The 18,691-nt window shown below is 40.0% G+C and overlaps 1 protein-coding gene across 2 annotated transcripts; it reads right to left on the reverse strand.

Moving 5' to 3' along the window:
• Positions 1 to 7,358: 7,358 nt before the first annotated feature.
• Positions 7,359 to 17,078, reverse strand: maz (MYC associated zinc finger protein). 2 transcript variants are annotated; one of them, XM_034193872.1, is made up of 7 exons: positions 16,120 to 17,078; positions 15,789 to 15,939; positions 12,442 to 12,872; positions 11,640 to 11,887; positions 10,368 to 10,431; positions 8,918 to 9,089; positions 7,359 to 8,400 (listed from the first exon to the last, which is right to left on the reverse strand). In XM_034193872.1, exons 1-7 carry the CDS (start codon positions 16,150 to 16,152, stop codon positions 8,057 to 8,059), a joined length of 1,443 nt encoding a protein of 480 aa, XP_034049763.1. In that variant the 5' UTR covers positions 16,153 to 17,078; the 3' UTR covers positions 7,359 to 8,056. The 2 variants fall into 2 exon arrangements, with proteins under 2 accessions (XP_034049763.1, XP_034049764.1); XM_034193873.1 differs by having other exon boundaries at positions 12,766 to 12,872; positions 16,120 to 17,075.
• Between the last annotated feature and the right edge of the window lie 1,613 nt (positions 17,079 to 18,691).

Genomic DNA, 18,691 nt, shown 5'->3' on the forward strand with positions numbered 1-18,691 from the left:
GTACAATCATGGATTAAGTCCTTTAGTGTTGTCATGGGTGTCTTGGTGGCTTCCATCACAAGTTTCCTTCTTGCATGGTCATTCACTTTTTGTTAACCACCTACTGCAAGCAGATGTACCACATAGCATCACATTAAATGTATTCCAAGGCATATTTGGTGACTTGCAAATGCTCATATATCCATCCTGAATTATTTAAAGCGCTAATGAAAACTGCCTGGAAAAGTGTGTGTCCTTTTACTTATGGTCTCTGAAAATGGACCGTTTACAAAAAATGTTGTAATTCCAAAATGGTTAATGCAATTTTATTTATTTTTATTAAACTCATTGAACTGAAGCTGAAAGTCTACACTACACACACATCTTGATGGTTTCATCTCAACTTGTGGTGATGTAGAAGCAAAATGATAAAAATGTCCACTGTCCAAATACTTATGGATCTGGTTATATTGGTTTCTTTACTCCATTTCATTTACAGGGCACATGCCTCAGAAAACTCTTTTAAAATGGATTTATGATTAATAAATTTGATGTAGTCTGGGCAGAGTATTCCACACCAAGACTAGTTACCTCCACCATTTCTACACTTGGCAGTTCTGTTTGCCTGTTTGCCAGGGTTTGTACTGAAATCAGGAAAAAAAAAGGCAAATCAATGACCGTTATGGGAGGAAAATACAGTTAAAATACAGTTTTTTATGAGACAGACTGAGACTCACATAGTTCAAACTGTCATAAATTCATATTGTGGGGAGGAAGGGTCTAATTTCTCATAAATATATACACATTAACACACAAAAAGCAATAGATGTTTCCTCATTTTACTTTAAATTGTCCAAATTACAAAATAACATGATCGCTACTTCATCTACAAAATAACATATGACCGTATTAAGCATCAATTTTTTTTCTGCTCTAACCTTTTAGACATGCATACTGTTGAGAAATATAAAAATATAAATATAAATACATCCCATTAATATTCTTAATGAATTCATGACTAAGATTTGAAATAGTTCATAAAAGAATTAAAATGCAGTAGAGTATGGTAAGGCATTAAGATGTATTCAAGAGCTGTACAGAATTCTAGAAGAGGTATTACTTCTTTTCTTAGTGTAACTGAGAAAATCTAAAATTAGCATTTAATTAATCATTACTTTTCTCAACAGGAAGAACAAATTTTCAGGGAAAAAAAAAAAAAAACAAAACAATTCCACAAATAAATTTCAAGGTAACAAACACAAAACTGAAAAAGCACTCCAGTACAAAACCAGGTTTACATCATACCAAGTGATGTTAAACTCAGAACAGCCGGTAAACTTTTTTTTTTGTTTTGTTTTGTTGCCTGAAACCTACTGAAATCATCCAAAAAATATCCAAGTGCCCATTCTTCGCATGATTAATGTGAAATGACTTTCATTCAGAACATTATCCACTGTACATAGTGTTAAAAAGACTAAACCTAATGCATAAAAGTTTCACTCATTGGACTGGTACAAAAAGAAAACATGGGACTATGGCAATGATGGTTACAATCAAAAAAATGGCCAACAAAGAAAAGTACTTTGAATAAAAATCAACATTTTTATAAATATTAGTTTACAGCCAACTACCATAGTGGAACTGCTAAAATGTTGTAATGACTGCTCTCTAATACGTAATAATAATAATAATAATAATAATGACTGAGCTAGCTCGCTTTCATGCAAAGGTAGTTTTTTAGGTGCAAGAATTGCCATTTCAGAAGCTTAAGTGTTGATTAGCATAATTATTTTTGTCTCATTAAATGGCCAGACTCAGAGAGGAAGACACAGAGCAAGAAAAATCAAAAGAAACCTTAAACTCATTTTGACTTCCTCTTCAAATTACAACCCCATTTTCATCCTCACTGAATCAGACAGCGACAATTTAAGGTGCTTGACAGTCCTGAACACAATTTTTTTTTTTTTTAAATAGCCGTACCTTTCCAAATCAAATCAAACGAGCACATCCCACAATTTCCTATGTACAGTGCATCCGGAAAGTATTCACAGCACTTCACTTCCTCCACATTTTATGTTACAGCCTTATCCCAAAATGGATGAAATACATTTTTCCCTCAAAATTCTACACACAAAAAACCTGAAACTAAGAAATCACATGTGCATGAGTATTCACAGACTTTGGTATGCATCCTGTTCTAACTGATCATCCTTGAGATGTTTCTACAGCTTAACTGGAGTACACCTGAGGCAAGGACAGGATTGTCACAAGGCACAAATCTTGGGAAGGGTACAGAAACTTTTCTGCTGCTTCGAAGGTCCCAATGAGCAAAGTGGCTGCCATCATCCATAAATGGAAGAAGTTCAGATCCACCAGAACTCTTCCTAGAGCTGGCCGTTCGTCTAAATGGAGTGATCAGGGGAGAAAGGCCTAAGTCAAGGAGGTGACCAAGAACCCCATGGTCACTCTGTCAGTGCTCCAGTATTCCTCTGTGGTGAGAGAACCTTCCAGAAGGACAACCATCTCTGTAGCAATCCACCAATCAGGCCTGTATGGTAGAATGGCCAGACAGACGCCACCCTTAGTAAAAGGCAAATCGCCGCCCGCCTGGAGTTTGCCAAAAGGCACCTGAAGGACTCTCAGACCACGAGAAATTCTCTAGTTTGATGAGACAATCATTGAATGCTTTGGCATGAATGCCAGGCATCATGTTTGGAGGAAACCAGGCACCATTCCTACAGTGAAGCATGGTGGTGGCAGCATCATGCTGTGGGGATGTTTTTCAGCAGCAGGAACTGGGAGACTACTTAGGATTGAGGGAAAGATGAATGCAGCAATGTACAGAGACATTGTGGATGAAAACCTGCTCCAGAGTGCTCTTGACCTCAGACTGGAGCAACAGTTCATCTTTCAGCAGGACAATGACCCTAAGCACACAGTCAAGATATCAAATGAGTACCTTCAGGACAACTCTGTGAATGTCCTTGAGTGGCCAGCCAGAGCCCAGACCTGAATCCAATTGAACATCTCTGGAGAGATCTGAAAATGCCTGTGCAACAATGCTCCCCATCCAACCTGATGGAGCTTGAGAGGTGCTGCAAAGAGGATTGGACAAAACTGCTCAAAGATAGGTGCACCAAGCTTGTGGCATCATATTCAAGAAGACTTGAGGCTGTAATTGCTGCCAAAAGTGCATCAACAAAGTATTGAGCAAAGGGTGTGAATACTTACGTACATGCGATTTCTTAGTTAGGACCTGAGTGACGACGAAGTCATTCTATGAGGACCCTATTGTAATTGTGCTGTTTATTATTATTATTCTGTACACTTTTCAAGCCTCAATTTCACCCCTTTCCCATGCTCAAAAACTCACCAAACTTCGCAAAGTCGCTCGGCCGGAATCCGAAATTTGATATTTTGGGGGTCGCGCACATGCTCGCAGCGAAATAGTGCCCCCTACAAATTTTCAAAAGATCCTCCCATTGGGTTTTTTTTTTTTTTTTTGTCGTAGCCTCACAAAATTTGGTATAGAAATTTACCATGCTGACACACACACAAAATCTCTTAACGTTGTGGTTAAATGTCAACAGGAAGTTGGCCATTTTGATTTGAAGATTCGATTTCAGGGTAATTTTTTTTTTTTTTTTTTTGCAGTAGGAAGATGAGCATTGGTACACAAGTGTGACTTGCAGAGATGTACAAAAAAGTCTCTTGCACCATTGTTCTACTCCAAACAGGAAGTCAGCCATTTTGAATTTTCATATCATTTTGGTGTGATTTCCACAAGTTGTATTTGAATGAACTCATCCTAGAGATTTTGTCCAATGCACTTCAAATTTATTTTAGATCATCCAGAGACGATACTGATCAAAAGTTATCAAAAGCTTTTTTCTGTGTCGAAGGGTGTGGCCGCTATGGTGCCGCCATTTTGACCCTTCGCCACGGAACATTATACTTTAACAGGTAGTGATGTCACATAGTTAACCCCTTCAACTTCATTCCACTTCTAAAACATGCAGAACAAGTTGATGAACGTACATGATGATCCCCATGAAGCTACAAGTAATGGCATCCATGTGGTGGCGTGCCGAATATCGATCCTTCACCATGAAATTACCTTCTTCCTTTTGATGGCTTTAATTTTGTCATATCATAATGAAAATTTATGCACTGTTCAAGAATGACAACCTCTTACAAGTGATAGGGGCAGCACCCATGGGCGGGGCAAAATGTCTCTATAGTGCCCCCTTGCATCATTCAAAAACCCCTCACCATAGGTTTTTTTGGAGTAGGGAGATGAAAATTGGTACACATGATGTGTGACTTGCATAGATGTACAAAAAAAGTCTCTTGCACCATTGGTCTACTCCAAACAGGAAGTCAACCTTTTTTTGAATTTTCATGTCATTTTGGCATGATTTCCACACGTTGTATTTGAACAAACTCCTCCTAGGGATTTTGTTCAATGCACTTCAAATTTCATTCAGATCATCCAGAGACTATACTTATCAAAAGCTTTTATTTCTATGTCGAAGGGTGTGGCTGCTATGGCGCCACCATTTTGACCCTTCGCCATGGAACATCAAGTCGTAACTCACTTCATGATAACTCACACTTCATGGTGTGTCTGATTGACTTGAAACTTCACGTGTGATGAGGGTCAACCCCTGAACAGAAATTGTGCTGGCCCAGGGAGGCAGTGGACATGAGGGCCCATCCATGACTGCTTGCAGTCTTATTTTTTTTTTTAAATAAATTGGCAAAAAAAAAAAAAAAAAAAAAAAAAAGCAGAATTTTGAGGGGAAAAAAAATTAATTTACTCCATTTTGAAATAAGGGCATAACATAACAAAATGTGGAAAAAGTGAAGCGCTGTAAATACTTTATGGCTGCACCGTATAGTTTCCTGCCGTTACCTATACATAGCCCTCTGAACATTAAAAAACAAAACTCACGCTAAAACCTTTGCTAAATTAAATGCAGTTTTTAGTTTTGTGAACAAACAAGCTAGCAGGCTAACATGCTGCAGGAACACACTCTCTCGTTGCTGTTTTTTTTTTTATCTCACCCTTTATTACAGTTTCTAAAAGCTAATCTCACCCTTCTACTTCTTTTGGATTCTTAGTAATGGAGGTAAGATCAGAGCTGGTGTGACATACAGACTGCTGACGTCATTAGATCATGTGACCAACATCTTGGAGGACAAGGCTTGCTATGGTTGATCGGGCTAATAAACTATTCATCCTGTGCTTCAATATTTTCAGTTTGAATCTTCGGCCTCAAAGTACACTTGGCAGTTTCATATTCAGCATATTGCTGCACATCAGCATGGACTAAAGAAGGATATTTCCTTCTATGAATTTCCATCAGACCTATCCCCACCCTGAGTCCATCCCCAGGAGTAGGACACAACAGACTGATGACAATCAAGCCTTTCAATTGTGACCATCAGAGGGCGCTGCAGAAACTGTGACCTACTGTGAGACAAAAGCTACAAGTAGTAGTCCAATCATCCATTTTGACCAAATCGGTACCATTAAGGTGACAAAACAACACTTAGAATCCAGCCTCAATGTACCATGACCTACACAAAAATGTCTGATAACCATTACAGGGTGGTAGCTGTAGCCAGATAGGGGTCAATGAAGAATTACAGAGGTCAAAATTTAAAAATGATCCAATCAGGTTGAAAACTATACCACATTGTCTGATCATAACGATTGCAAAAAGGTGTAGTTTGGACTATCTATGACAATGTTCTGGACTTATGGGGTAAAAACAGTAAAAATGGTGACAAAGGTCAGTTTCAGTTTGTACAGGGGTCAAAAGTTAAAGTTGCTCCAATTTCAGTAAAAAATGATGCAAAGTATTGGTTGAAATAAAAGGATTAATAAATGAAATAGTTCTGACTGTGTTGAATGTTTGGTCTCCAAAGTAAATGTCAAACAAGGTCGATGTACACTGAATTCTATGACGTGACTTAACTAAGCATGACAGATGGTGCAAACTATTCCTTTTTAAAACCCTATTAACCCAACTAATAATTTGCATGAATGAACTGATCTGAATTTACGTTGAACAAATTCTCAAAAATTCATAACAGTCAAAAAAGTTTGAATTTCATTAATATTCGAGAGCATTATGTAGGATAGTATCCTTTATCAACTAACAAAATTTGATCCAGATCTGATCTGGATTACAGCTTTTGTGGCCATTAAAATTTAACATTTAAAACCCCATTTGAGGTATACTTTACATTAAATATTAATCGAACATGCCCCAATCACTCTTATATTTGAAAGTGAGGTGCAGACTGGCACTCACTATTGCCTGACAAAGTTTGATCCGGATCCGATCCGGATTGTGGATTTTGTAGACATTTCAATTTAACATTGAAAAGCCCATTTGGTGTACATTTTGCATTATATTTCAATCAAAAGTGTCTCAATTACTCTAATTTGTGACAATGAGGTGCAAACTGGCACTGTCAATGAATAAACTAAGTTTGAGCCGCATTTGATCTGTATTGCGGATTTAGCAGATATTTGAATTTAACTTTGAAAACCCTTTTGATCTATATTTTGTAGTATATTTTAGCTTTTGAAAAGGCACTTCTAACAAGACTCTGGCCTTGAAAATTTTTCCCAAGGTAAAAATTTGTGGAATTGTAAACTCGTGTTGGCGGATGTTTGTGCTCTATGAGTTTCAAAGTGAATTTCATTAACCTTACGCACTTCCAGGTTCGCCAACCAAATGTCCCCCACCCCCCCAAAAAAGCAGTCCGCTCTGCCTTCACTGTGCATGTGTCATTAGCCGCAGTTCATGGATTATCGCCTCATTTCTGCTTCAAACTGCACTCCAGTCATCATCTATCTCACCGACAGATATCTGAAGCTTTTGAACGACAATCATTTCCACATTAATTCAGCTTTATTTCATCATAAAAGACGGATGAAGCAATCAGAGCGCCACAGCTACACGAGCTGCTAGCTGATGCGTTCACTGCGTGTCGGTCATTTCAAAGCGTCAGAGCTTCGCCTCATTTCTGCTTTAAACTGACTTTAGAATGATTTAAGAGGTTTTGCTTTGTCATCTGATGGTTAATAATCACATTATTCTCTTTGATCGCTTTGGGTGAAGAGAGTCAGACTCAGATGAGCTGCTGTGGTCCAAAATGACGCATGCGCAGTGCAGGCACGCGGACCGATTTTTAAGGGGGGGGGGGGGGGGACCGTTCGGTCTGCGACACCGGCTTTGGATTAGAATGTTATGGGTTCATTTTGGCTCTGTGCCAAACTGATTTGTGTTGTTGGTAGTCACTAATCATGATCTGCAGTGATAAATTTAACCAGTTTTACTTGATCGTTGTTTAGTTTGTAGAAGGCGGTACATTAAATTATCCAGACACATATTGTGGATCCTGCACTCACACCACCAAACATTTTGCCATATACTGTTCCTTAGCCTCACCATCAAAGTGTTAAATGCATTTAGAGAAGGGCAGATTGTGATTTACAGTCTGATAGCAATTGACCTATTTCTGCAGTGAGCAAGTGTATCCAGCACCTCTTTTGCCCTCCAAAATGGTGACGTCGGCACTAAAGGTCACGTGACTGCAGAGTCTATACAGTACTTAGCGCATTTGCAGAGAACAGCCAATGTCAGGATTAAGGAAGGGCAGAGAGGGACACTAATACAGTAGTTGCTTGGGATTCCAGTTTCCTTGGAGCCTTAAATGCACAAAAGCATTTAGGATTATTCAGATGACACATCCATTTTTAATGTTACTGTTGTTGAATCTGTTTTCACTACAACAGTGCATTTATCCATAACTTGAAAGTCACCAAGAAAAATATAGCTTTTTTTTTTTTTTCTACTTTATTTCCCCCCTTTCTTCTATTGTGATCTCCTCTCTGAGTGGTGACTGATGTTAATCCCCTCCACCCTTCAGCTTAACTTTACCTATAAGTGGGAACAATCCAAAACTGAATCTGGATTAGCATCTACGAGCAATTTCAACCTTCTCTAACCTTGCCTCAGTTAATTAATTGAGTGCATTATTGCTGAGCTCTCCGTTGCTAACTATGAGACTGTGGTACTGCAATGCTAGAGCAGTCTGTAACCAGCAGATCCACCACCGTATTACCAGTGACGTAGACAGTGGGTGCTGTCACCATGTTGCTAAGGGAGACAGAACTGCTAGCAGCTACGTTAGAGGTGACAGGGGTCGGGGCAACATGGGTGGTGTTATGAGTGCCCATGTGCCCTTGGAGCTGGGTCGGTGTCTTGCAGTGGACACCGCACAAGTGACAGACAAGTATGCCGCCAGACGTGGTGCCGCCAAAGCCCGCTGGACTGTCCTTCCACTCCTGGCCATGGTGCTTCTGGGCATGGACACGAAGATAAGTCAGGGTGGTGAAACCTGAAGGATCAGAAGAGAGAAAAATAATTATTTTCTTTTCAATTGACCCAAGTAAAAAGAAGGTCATCTGAAGAAGTGAACAGCAAAACTAATTAAGGCGAAATGATCTTCAGGGTATATAAGGAGAAGGATGCTGAGGATGGAGCCACCATGCAAGAGGAGAAGAAGGAGGCCAAAGAGTACACTTATGGATGCGGTGAGGGAGGACATGCAAGAGGTTGGTGTGAGAGAGGAAGATGCAGAGGACAGGGTGAGATGGAAATGAATGCTCTGCTGTGGTGACCCCTAACTGGAGCAACCGAAAGATCTTCAGGGTAAAAAAAACAAAAAACAAAACAAATTGCAAACAATATGTTATCACTCGTAAAACTTACACTTTTACACATAATTACAGCTGCGGGCTCTAGTGCAAGATCAGTTAATAAATTGCATGCTTCCACAGCTAACGTAAAGTCAACAAAGTTTAAAAACGCTGCTCATCTTGTTAAAAAAAAAAAAATCCTGGCCATTAACTTACTGCGGTTACACAGATGGCAGACATGGTGCTGCGACTGGTTGTGCACCCTCATGTGATCTGTGATGTAAGCTGCAGAAAGAAGCTTGCCACAGATGTGACAGGGCACCTTCTCCTCATGGCGAATCATATGTGCACGCAAGCGATCCTTTGTAGCAAAGCTGGACTCACAAGTCTGTAATATAAGAAACAAAGAGAGTGACATTATTAGGCTATCCAGAAGGTTAGAAACAAAGAAAGGTGAGCCATGGAGGTTAATATGGTCTATATAACAGTTTCATTTGGTTGCAAAAATTCTACAGAACCTATGCGGTTGACTCATATTATGTTACATGTAATAATGAATGGAATATTACAATATACTGTATGCAATATAAAGTGTTCTGGAATATAGGTCTATGTAAACATTGCCAAGTGAAGATAAAAAGGATCTACAGTAGTGTTCAGAATAATAGTAGTGCTATGTGACTAAAAAGATTAATCCAGGTTTTGAGTATATTTCTTATTGTTACATGGGAAACAAGGTACCAGTAGATTCAGTAGATTCTCACAAATACAACAAGACGAAGCATTCATGATATGCACACTCTTAAGGCTATGAAACTGGGCTATTAGTAAAAAAAAAAAAAAAAAAGTAGAAAAGGGGGTGTTCACAATAATAGTAGCATCTTCTGTTGACGCTACAAACGCAAAACTATTATGTTCAAACTGCTTTTTTCGCAATCCCGTGAATCACCAAACTAGTATTTAGTTGTATAACCACAGTTTTTCATGATTTCTTCACATCTGCGAGGCATTCATTTTGTTGATTTGGAACCAATATTTTGCTCGTTTACTGGTGTGCTTGGGGTCATTGTCTTGTTGAAACACCCATTTCAAGGGCATGTCCTCTTCAGCATAAGGCAAAATGACCTCTTCAAGTATTTTGACATATCCATAATACCTGGTATGTGATATATAGGCCCAACACCATAGTAGGACAAACATGCCCATATCATGATGCTTGCACCACCATGCTTCACTGTCTTCACTGTGAACTGTGGCTTGAATTCAGAGTTTGGGGGTCGTCTCACAAACTGTTTGCGGCCCTTGGACCCAAAAAGAACAATTTTACTCTCATTTGTCCACAAAATATTCCTCCATTTCTCTTTAGGCCAGTTGATGTGTTCTTTGGCAAATTGTAACCTCTTCTGCACGTCTTTTTAACAGAGGGACCTTGCGGGGGATTCTTGCAAATAAATTAGCTTCACACAGCTTTTACTAGTAGCCCAATTTCATAGCCTTAAGAGTGTGCATATCTTGAATGCTTGGTCTTGTTGGATTTGTGAGAATCTACTGAATCTACTGGTACCTTGTTTCCCATGTAACAATAAGAAATATACTCAAAACCTGGATTAATCTTTTTAGTCACATAGCACTACTATTATTCTGAACACTACTGTACATGACGTACCGGGCATTTGAAGGGTCGCTCTGAGGAGTGCACCTGCCTGACGTGACTGTTGAGATGATCGGGCCTAAAGAAAAGAACATGCATCTGATTCTTCATTTCCAAAATTACGCAAATCTGTTACCTGGTCAAGTTTTTCCAAGTAGCAGCTCAGGTAACTCAGTATAGTACTACACATAGCTCAGCACAACTCATACTGATTTTGAACATGTTCAAAATTTTCAGGGACTTGGCCAAACTCCTAATGTACTTGGCTTTACTTTTATTCAACTACAGATCGATCAGGGTAAGAAGCAAACAAGCAGTTTCATTGAATCTGCAACATCTAACAGCTGCAGCCGTCATTGGTGACCACTGTTTGAGATTTCCAAGCACAAGACCGTGACTTTTTATACATAACCCAAGTGTCGTTATAAAATAATCACCTTAAAAATGGCTCACAACTTTCATTTGTGCAAGAAAAGTAAGAAAGAACTGATGCCCCAACCCATTATGCAAATCTGCATCTATTTAGTGTCATTATAGCAAATAATTAATTCAATATTTAATCACAGAAGGTATCAACAGTAATATTGTAGCTCAAATTTAACACTAAACAATAAAGAGAAATATTTAATTCATCTGACACTGACTGAAATAATTAGGTGTGTAAGCTGCAGCTAAGTATGCAAATACGGTAAAATGGGCTAACAGTCAAATTTACAAGAGACTAGAGAACTGTTGCACATGCCTGGTATGTTGTACATGTCATGTACTTTTCCTGTATTGTCCTGATTTTCAACACAGGAAAGTATCCACGCACACATTTTGAATATATGTATTTTTATCCCTACAATGGCCAAGACACCAGATGGTGGATATTTGCATTCCATCCATATGTCTTTTGATTTCTTGTTCTTGAATGGCAACTTCAAGAAAATGCATCTAATTTTCAAGGATATCCTAAATGAGTATATCTCAAAAGAGTTTGAACCTGAGCATGACTGGGTTTCAGCAAGACCTTCTCTGGACTGGCAACTCTACTGAATGGAGTATTGATTACTGGAATTTGTTATCATTCTGACCCCATTAATTTCTGTCAGTATCAGCTGGCCATTTTTCAAAAACAGTCACATATTTTGTTTACATAATTTTTGTCCAAATAAAATTATAAACCTTCTATATTTAATTTTTTGAAAGCAGACCTGCTAATCTATTTATCCAAATCCCAATGTGGTATCCTGGTTAGTTTAGCAACACATTTGGTTTTATTTTATCAGCTTTCATCGCTCTCACCTAGAGAAAGCCTTGCCACAGTGAGGGCAGATGTAAGGCTTTTCCACACCACCCTGGTGGGATCGGACATGGTGGCTCATGCGATCCTTCCTCTTGAAGCGCTGCTGGCAGATCGGACAGGAGAATGGTTTCTCGTCTGAGTGAGACAGGCGGTGGCGGTTGAGATGGTAAACATCCCGAAAAGCTTTCCCACACGTCTCACAGGCATGGTTCTTTCTCACTGGGTTTGGGTTGGGATTTGCAGGTCTCTGAGATACACAAGCAGATGAACACACAACAGAGTTTAGCCAGGAATAATTCTCAATTCTAAAGTTATTTAGTATCAATTAGGCGATTTCTCTTTTTTGAGTTCCTGAAATCATGCAATAGATATTTTTGTATACAATTCCAATACCAATTCTATACACAGCATCCCTTGCGAAAAACATTGCTTACATTTGAATTATATTAGATCAATTGTGACAAAGTTTGAATTTAAGTTAAAATTTGCTTTTGAGCTTCCTGTGTTACAGAGAACATGCAGGGGAGCATTGGGGCCCTTCTAGCACGGTGTTTCTCAAACTCAAATGTGGAGATCATGAAATTTACTGGTCCCTCTACCAATTAGTGTACATGGACCTTAGCTAACATTCAACATGCAGGGGAGTTTTAGTGTGAGTAGCTGGAGGCATACAATGACTGCTTATAAGCTTCAAACCAAAAAGGAAGATGGTTTAACCATCCCTGTATCCGGGTAGCTTAAGAAACAACATGCTTAAATGTTGGAGTTGGTGACAACCATCTCCACAAGGCCCTGACCCACCTGTACTGTCGCCCCAGTGGCCATGACGACAGCAGCAGGAGGTGCAACATGGGGGTTAACGCTAGCCATTATGTTTGGCATGGCAACCCCTTCACCATCCTGACTAACCAGGGGAGGCTGCTGGGACCCCGCCAGCACGCCGGGAGGGGCAAGAGGAGGAGGTGCGGAGAGGTGCAGCAGGGAGATGGGAACTGTGGTCCTCTCCACCCTTCCTCCAACCCCCACCGCCATCGCAGATGGGGCTGCCACCGCCACCACCACCTGGCCAGCTGCTCCCTCCTTTGCCCCCTCCACCTGCTCTCTGGCCCTGTCCTTCATGCGTACCCCAGTGTGGACAGACTGGTGCCGCCGCAGATTGTAGTTGTTCTTGAACTGCTTGTTGCAGATGGCACAGATGTGGGGCACACGGGTTGGCCGAGACACTGGTTTCACTGGACCAGAAAGAAACAAAGAATTAACAATCATTTTACATTAATAAATGGGGGTATACCATGCCAATATTCTGTATTGTGGCAGAAAAATTTACATTAAGAAACTCTTCAGTGATTTCTTATTGAACAACTACTGTTAACCCACGTAAGAACTGCCACTGAGGCTCTTGCAAGAACTGTAATTCCAACTGGGGAAGTGTACCTATATATTGGACCATCCTGAAATCGGATCTGTACCCATTCTCAATCGCATACAAGGTTACTTATACTTTACTCATTTTGGCCACTGGCGCCATCATTCAACACTAGCAGACAAAAACTCACATAGCGCATCTTTTTGACATCATAATGTAATATGTATGAATTGTAGGGATCTGATTGCGGGACCAGTGCAAAAGAATTACACTTCTCCAAGCCATGGTAACGGAACAATAAGCCTTGCTGTATGTTGCAATTTTTTTGTATTGTTGTAACATCATCTATTATAAGGTTTAACAAGTGCTCAGTGTCTTCCTCTGTCCATATGTATCACCAAATGTATTTTAAAATAGTTTCTGTACATCATGTGACCTGTAATAGCAAAAAAAAAAAAAAAAAAAATTCCATTGCAGTTTTATGATATTGTGGCAATCCCTCAGTAGCAAAGATTGTCTCTTGATCGATTCCCAGATGGGATGGTGGACCCGGAGAAAATCAGCATCCAGGGTGGCTTGAGAGACACCTGTGCATGGATTGTTTAACGTGGGAATGTCATTGCACACCAACAAACATATGACCCTTATTCAGATCCTTAGCTTGGTCTGATGGCTGGGAAATTAGGGAATAACCCTGTTGTGTCTGGTGATTTGCGCATGTTAATGCTGGATTTTACGGTCGCAAATTGAGTTTTAACGGCGATGGTAAAACAGATATTTGCGACCGTAATCCAGCATTAACGCCTACAAATCACCAGACACAAGAGGGTTATCCCATTCTAATCCAATTCCATCGTTTGCAGGGTTTATTTTTCTGTAAGTAATTCAGTCTGCGAAGCTTACCATAGCAACAGCATCTTCACACCAAACTGGAAATTCTGTGAGCAGACCCACAGATTCCTCCATCTTGTCAACTGCATTAGGTAATTCTGTATCAGAATCCACATCAATACTTTCGTGTGATAGATTAAATTCACCCATTTTGACATTGTCGTTGCTGCACTAGTTCCACCCGCTCTCAGCTGACAGTGCCATTATTGACATCTGTGTAGCAACGTGGTCAGGGCACGGAGTAATACATCAAATGTGAAATGGTCTAATATTTTGCCATCGTCAACGCTGTATTTTATAGTCTGAACTCTCACACAATTAACCACTCAGATTTGCAGAATAAATGTAATTGGATTAGAATCCCAAACAATCGGGGTCTGAGGTACTGCTACAGCCTTCATCTGACTTCACAGTCGTCGTGTTGTAAGTCATCACCTCCTCCACCACTGGGGACTTCTTTCACCAGAACCCCATTAGCCATCTCGTGGTCAGGGTTCCTGTTGGGCCTTCATGGTTACTGTAGCAGCCATGGGGCACGCAAGGTCCCCACTCTATTTCACCCCAACAGGAAATCCCCTACTTGATCAGTTATCCAGAGGTGTCACAGCGCGAATAAGGGGTTGGACTTCGACACTCACTTTTGTGTAATATGGCTTTTTTAAATCACCTGAAAAGCCACCTCATGCGAGTGTAAAAACTATTTTGTGCTATTTGAGGTTTGTTTTATCAAAATGCACATGCTTCCATTAAGCATATTTTCAATTTGCTACTCCAAATTAGAATGGTAATGGAAACCTACCGAACCATCATAATAATCATCATCCATCTCTCAGTCCCAGAGGCCCCAGAGACCTGAACGTCACTACAGACAGTTGCCCAGTTCCGGATCACCTTTTTAAAGTCCAGCTATATGGAGCCATAATGCAACTGAATGTCCTTTATTGGGTATTGTTGTATTGGGTATTTGGATGGTATCTAGCTGAAAAAGTCTGAATGGAGTAGCACTTCTACTTAAAGTGTGAAGCCACATTATGTGTGTTGCAAATATTTGCCAGAAATGGTTCACTTTGCCGGTTCTGGATCATGACACTCTGTGTCCCTTTGGGGGCATTCCTGGCATCTGGCTGAAGCCCTTCTAATGCAGAATGATACACACTGTGCCAGAGAATGTGTTTTGAACACAAAATGATATAAATTATACTTATTAAATGAGAATTTACTTAGTTTCAAAAGGCACTGTTATACGTTTTTAACAAGCAAAAAATGAAGTGTGGAGGTGAGATTTCTCCCGAATTAAAAAGTAAAAGCCCCCACATTCATGCCCATTCGTGATGTTGAGATGACCCCCAAAGTCCACATGGCTCACAAGTACTGACACGAGGCTGCTGCTTCAGCAATCCACAACCGGCAAATTTTCATGTCAGAGATATGGCTAACTCACCTTTGCTACGTCTTAGAGATCGTTACTTTCAAACTTGCAGGAATGAGTGAGTCAGAAAAAGCGGGCACACCACAGACACCAGATGTTTTGATTCCTCTGCCGATCACAAAGATGGCTGGATCCGGTCGAGCTTGTGGTCGTTTGTAGACAAAACATCAGTCTTTCCATTGGTACCAAGTATTAGCTTATTCGTGCTGATTACGAGAAACGGCGGCACAAATGCTACAGCAGTGATCCGGAACCGGCAATGATCCGGAACTGGGCAAGTGACTGTACCAAGACTGAGTGAATTTATCTATAAATTCAACACTTTCACCACATGCAGATACACCACTGATGGCTGAGTCTAGGAAGTCCCTGAAAGACTGGCCTTGATCGAAGACAAGATCCAATTTGCACGTAGCATCTTTTAACTTTTGATTATCTATGAAAGTTAGTTGTATCCCTCACCAGGCATGGGTTCCTCATTGAGAGCAGCAGTGTCCACAGTAGAAGGAGGCTGTGCTATGTGCTCTGTGGGTGGGGTCTGTGGAGAACTCGTATGCACTGACATGAGCTCCGATTGGAGGCTCCCCTCCACTTGGTTTTGGGTGGGAGCATTCTGGAGAAGCAAAGGAGAAGGCCATCACCAAATGTAAACACAAGTCACAGCAATATCTTCAAGTGCAACGTTGCAAACCCAGAATTGAAGGCTAAAAACGGCTGCTGTGGACGCACACGCGTGACGTGTGTGAGAAATAAGAGCGGAAAACAGGCTAATCATGCCTGAAAACAAGCCTACCTGGAAGAGAAAATTACTCCAAGCAGCATCCATTTTGCGATGGAGATTACGAAGTCAGCTCCTGATTGAGATCCGAGAACAGCATTCGCATGGTTTCGATCGCCGACACTGACGACGATCTGAGGCGCAAAAAAACAATCGCCTTTCCTGCAACACAACCAACGGACGTCTGGGGATTCCTTATAAAAATAAAATCGCTCGCAAAAATACGCTTCCCCTCATTGAGCTAGCTCAGTTTAGCTCACTTAAACCGCGCGCAGCAGGCTGCAGGCCGTGTCCGATAATGGCCTGTTTCTAGCTTTCTGACTTAAATTAATTACACGCTAACAACACAAAAATTACACTATCACACAAAAAACTTTCACCTCCAAAAAAAGCGCATTACTACACTTAATACACTTTCACAATAAACATAGAAAACATGAAATAAATGTATATTTAAACGCAAAAAGAAGAGAAGTGGATTATAAGACGGATCTTGTAGAACATCGGGTCATGCTTATTTTGTAAATTATGAGTATTTTTGCGCTTTCCCTCATTAGGCCATTCGGGTGTTTGTCGAAGCCTCGGTGCTGGATTCAAGCGCTGACCCCGGCGAGCGGCGCTCTCGCCGGGCCGCAGCCTATCGCTCCACCTCGGCCGTTCAGTTGCGAGGATGTCATCTTTCTTTTTTTATCGGCCGGCTCTCCCTCCTCCCTCCCTGTCTCTTTCTTCCTTTTTCTTTTTTAATTCCGCTTTCTTCTCCCCCTCCTCTCCTTTTCTCGCACCGCTATGTGTTCCACTTGCTCTTAAAGGCATAGGGTTTCCTCTTTCCGTCTCCCACGGCGGATCCTCTCCCCCGCTTCTTCGTCACGTTTTCGGCCGACGCAAAATGCTCGCGCCGCACTGACTTTCTATTAGTGGTGAAATTATGGTGAAATTACGCATCTTAAAGGGCAGTGCGCAAAGAGCGACCCCTCCCCCCTGCTCTCACGGTGATACTTTAATAACAATGACGTCACAGTCTAGCGTAGCGACCAAAAACTCCTCGTGAGCATTTAAGCGTTTAAGAGAAAAAAAAAAAAAAAACAGGCTTTTAATAAGGTTTCACCCAAAAGGAAAATTCTTCCGGAATTCACAGTTTGATCATATTAACTGGCGTATGTCTGGTTGTGCCCTTTTCAATTTTATATTTTAAACAAGATCAGAATTCATTTAAAAATACTGCATAACACTATCGTTTCCAAACTTAATGGCATCGATGAGCCACAATGGAAACAAGTGTTTTTGTTTGTTTTTACAATTTACCCTGTATTTTTAATCTTATAATGCTTATTTGTTATTTACATTTATATAAAAGTAAATCAACCAGCCAATTAATAAATAAATGCATATTTAGTAATTCTGTGAGATAGAAAGTTATCCAATTATTTTATTGCCCTTCCTCTCTGTGTTTTGAAGTGAAATGTAGAAACTTGTTTATATAACAAGACTGAAAATTCTATAACAGTTGCTCTAAGGCATTATTATTAAATCTGAATTCAATAACAAGCATTTGGTCTTCATTACAAATCTCATCAATATAAGTGATAAAATTTGACATACACAGAGTAAGGTTTTACAGGTCTCTACCAAACTTTACTTTGTTTATTGTGCAATTTGATCTGTATATGAATACTTCATCTGTAATTCTTCAGTCTTTAATGCAAAAATTGAAAGTGCCCTGTTATATAAATGTTTACTTAATGCAGCCCCTGATTTGAATATTATTACCATTGTATTTTTGCTATATTTGTCTTTTTGATTTCATATATTTAGTGCTTATATGCTGATTTCTTTTTCAATAAAGTTAATTTAAAAAAAAAGTTGAGTGCAAGACAACAATAATTTCTTTTTGTGAATGTCAAGTAATTCGGCCTGATTTAAAAAAAAAAAACATATTGTTACAGTTCACAATAGCAAAAAACAGACATTGCAATGATAGGTATGCATTGTTGTCATGTTTTGGTCAGATTTGAAAAATCACAAACACTTTCCAAAGAAAAAAGCCACTTAATGAGTATTAAGTTGAAAATATTCACTGTATTCCCTATGTGAGACAATTTGGACTTCCATTGTATGGGCCGTGGTTTGATTGCAGGACTGTGCTTCATACTACCTGTCTGGATACTTATAAATGTGTACCAGCTTAGGAGTCACACCTGGGAGAAGACGCTCATCCACAACATGCTGTAGTATCTGGTGATAAGCACAAGTCCATTAAGGATTTACTCTTCTGAGGACTCTGTGTGCCCTCTGACCTAGTGGGTCAGCAGGTAGAAGAGTAGAATATTTACCCTGACATTTGACTTTAAAAGAAAAACGCAGGTTAAAAACTGCAGTGTGAACATGAACCTCAGCAGCATTGACACCCGCCCCTTAAAAAAACAGGATTTTGACCTTGATCTACAATTTCATCCTAACATTGAGGGGGAAAAAAGGAATATTGAAGATAAAAGTAGGAAATGATGGACTGATGGCCCAATTTTTTCTTAGGATATATAGTCAACTGTAATACATTGCAATACAAAAGTCCTGCAATAAACAATACCAC

Source organism: Thalassophryne amazonica, chromosome 18 (genome assembly GCF_902500255.1).
Source record: "Thalassophryne amazonica chromosome 18, fThaAma1.1, whole genome shotgun sequence".
NCBI classification, from domain to species: Eukaryota; Metazoa; Chordata; class Actinopteri; order Batrachoidiformes; family Batrachoididae; genus Thalassophryne; species Thalassophryne amazonica.

Excerpts from the sequence above, each read along its gene's own strand:
- maz (XM_034193872.1), bottom strand. The coding sequence starts at position 16,152 with ATGGATGCTGCTTGGAGTAATTTTCTCTTCCAG. Across the intron at positions 15,940-16,119 it reads GGAGTAATTTTCTCTTCCAG|AATGCTCCCACCCAAAACCA; the intron begins GTAGGCTTGTTT and ends TTGCTTCTCCAG. Across the intron at positions 12,873-15,788 it reads CAATGAGGAACCCATGCCTG|TGAAACCAGTGTCTCGGCCA; the intron begins GTGAGGGATACA and ends TTTCTGGTCCAG.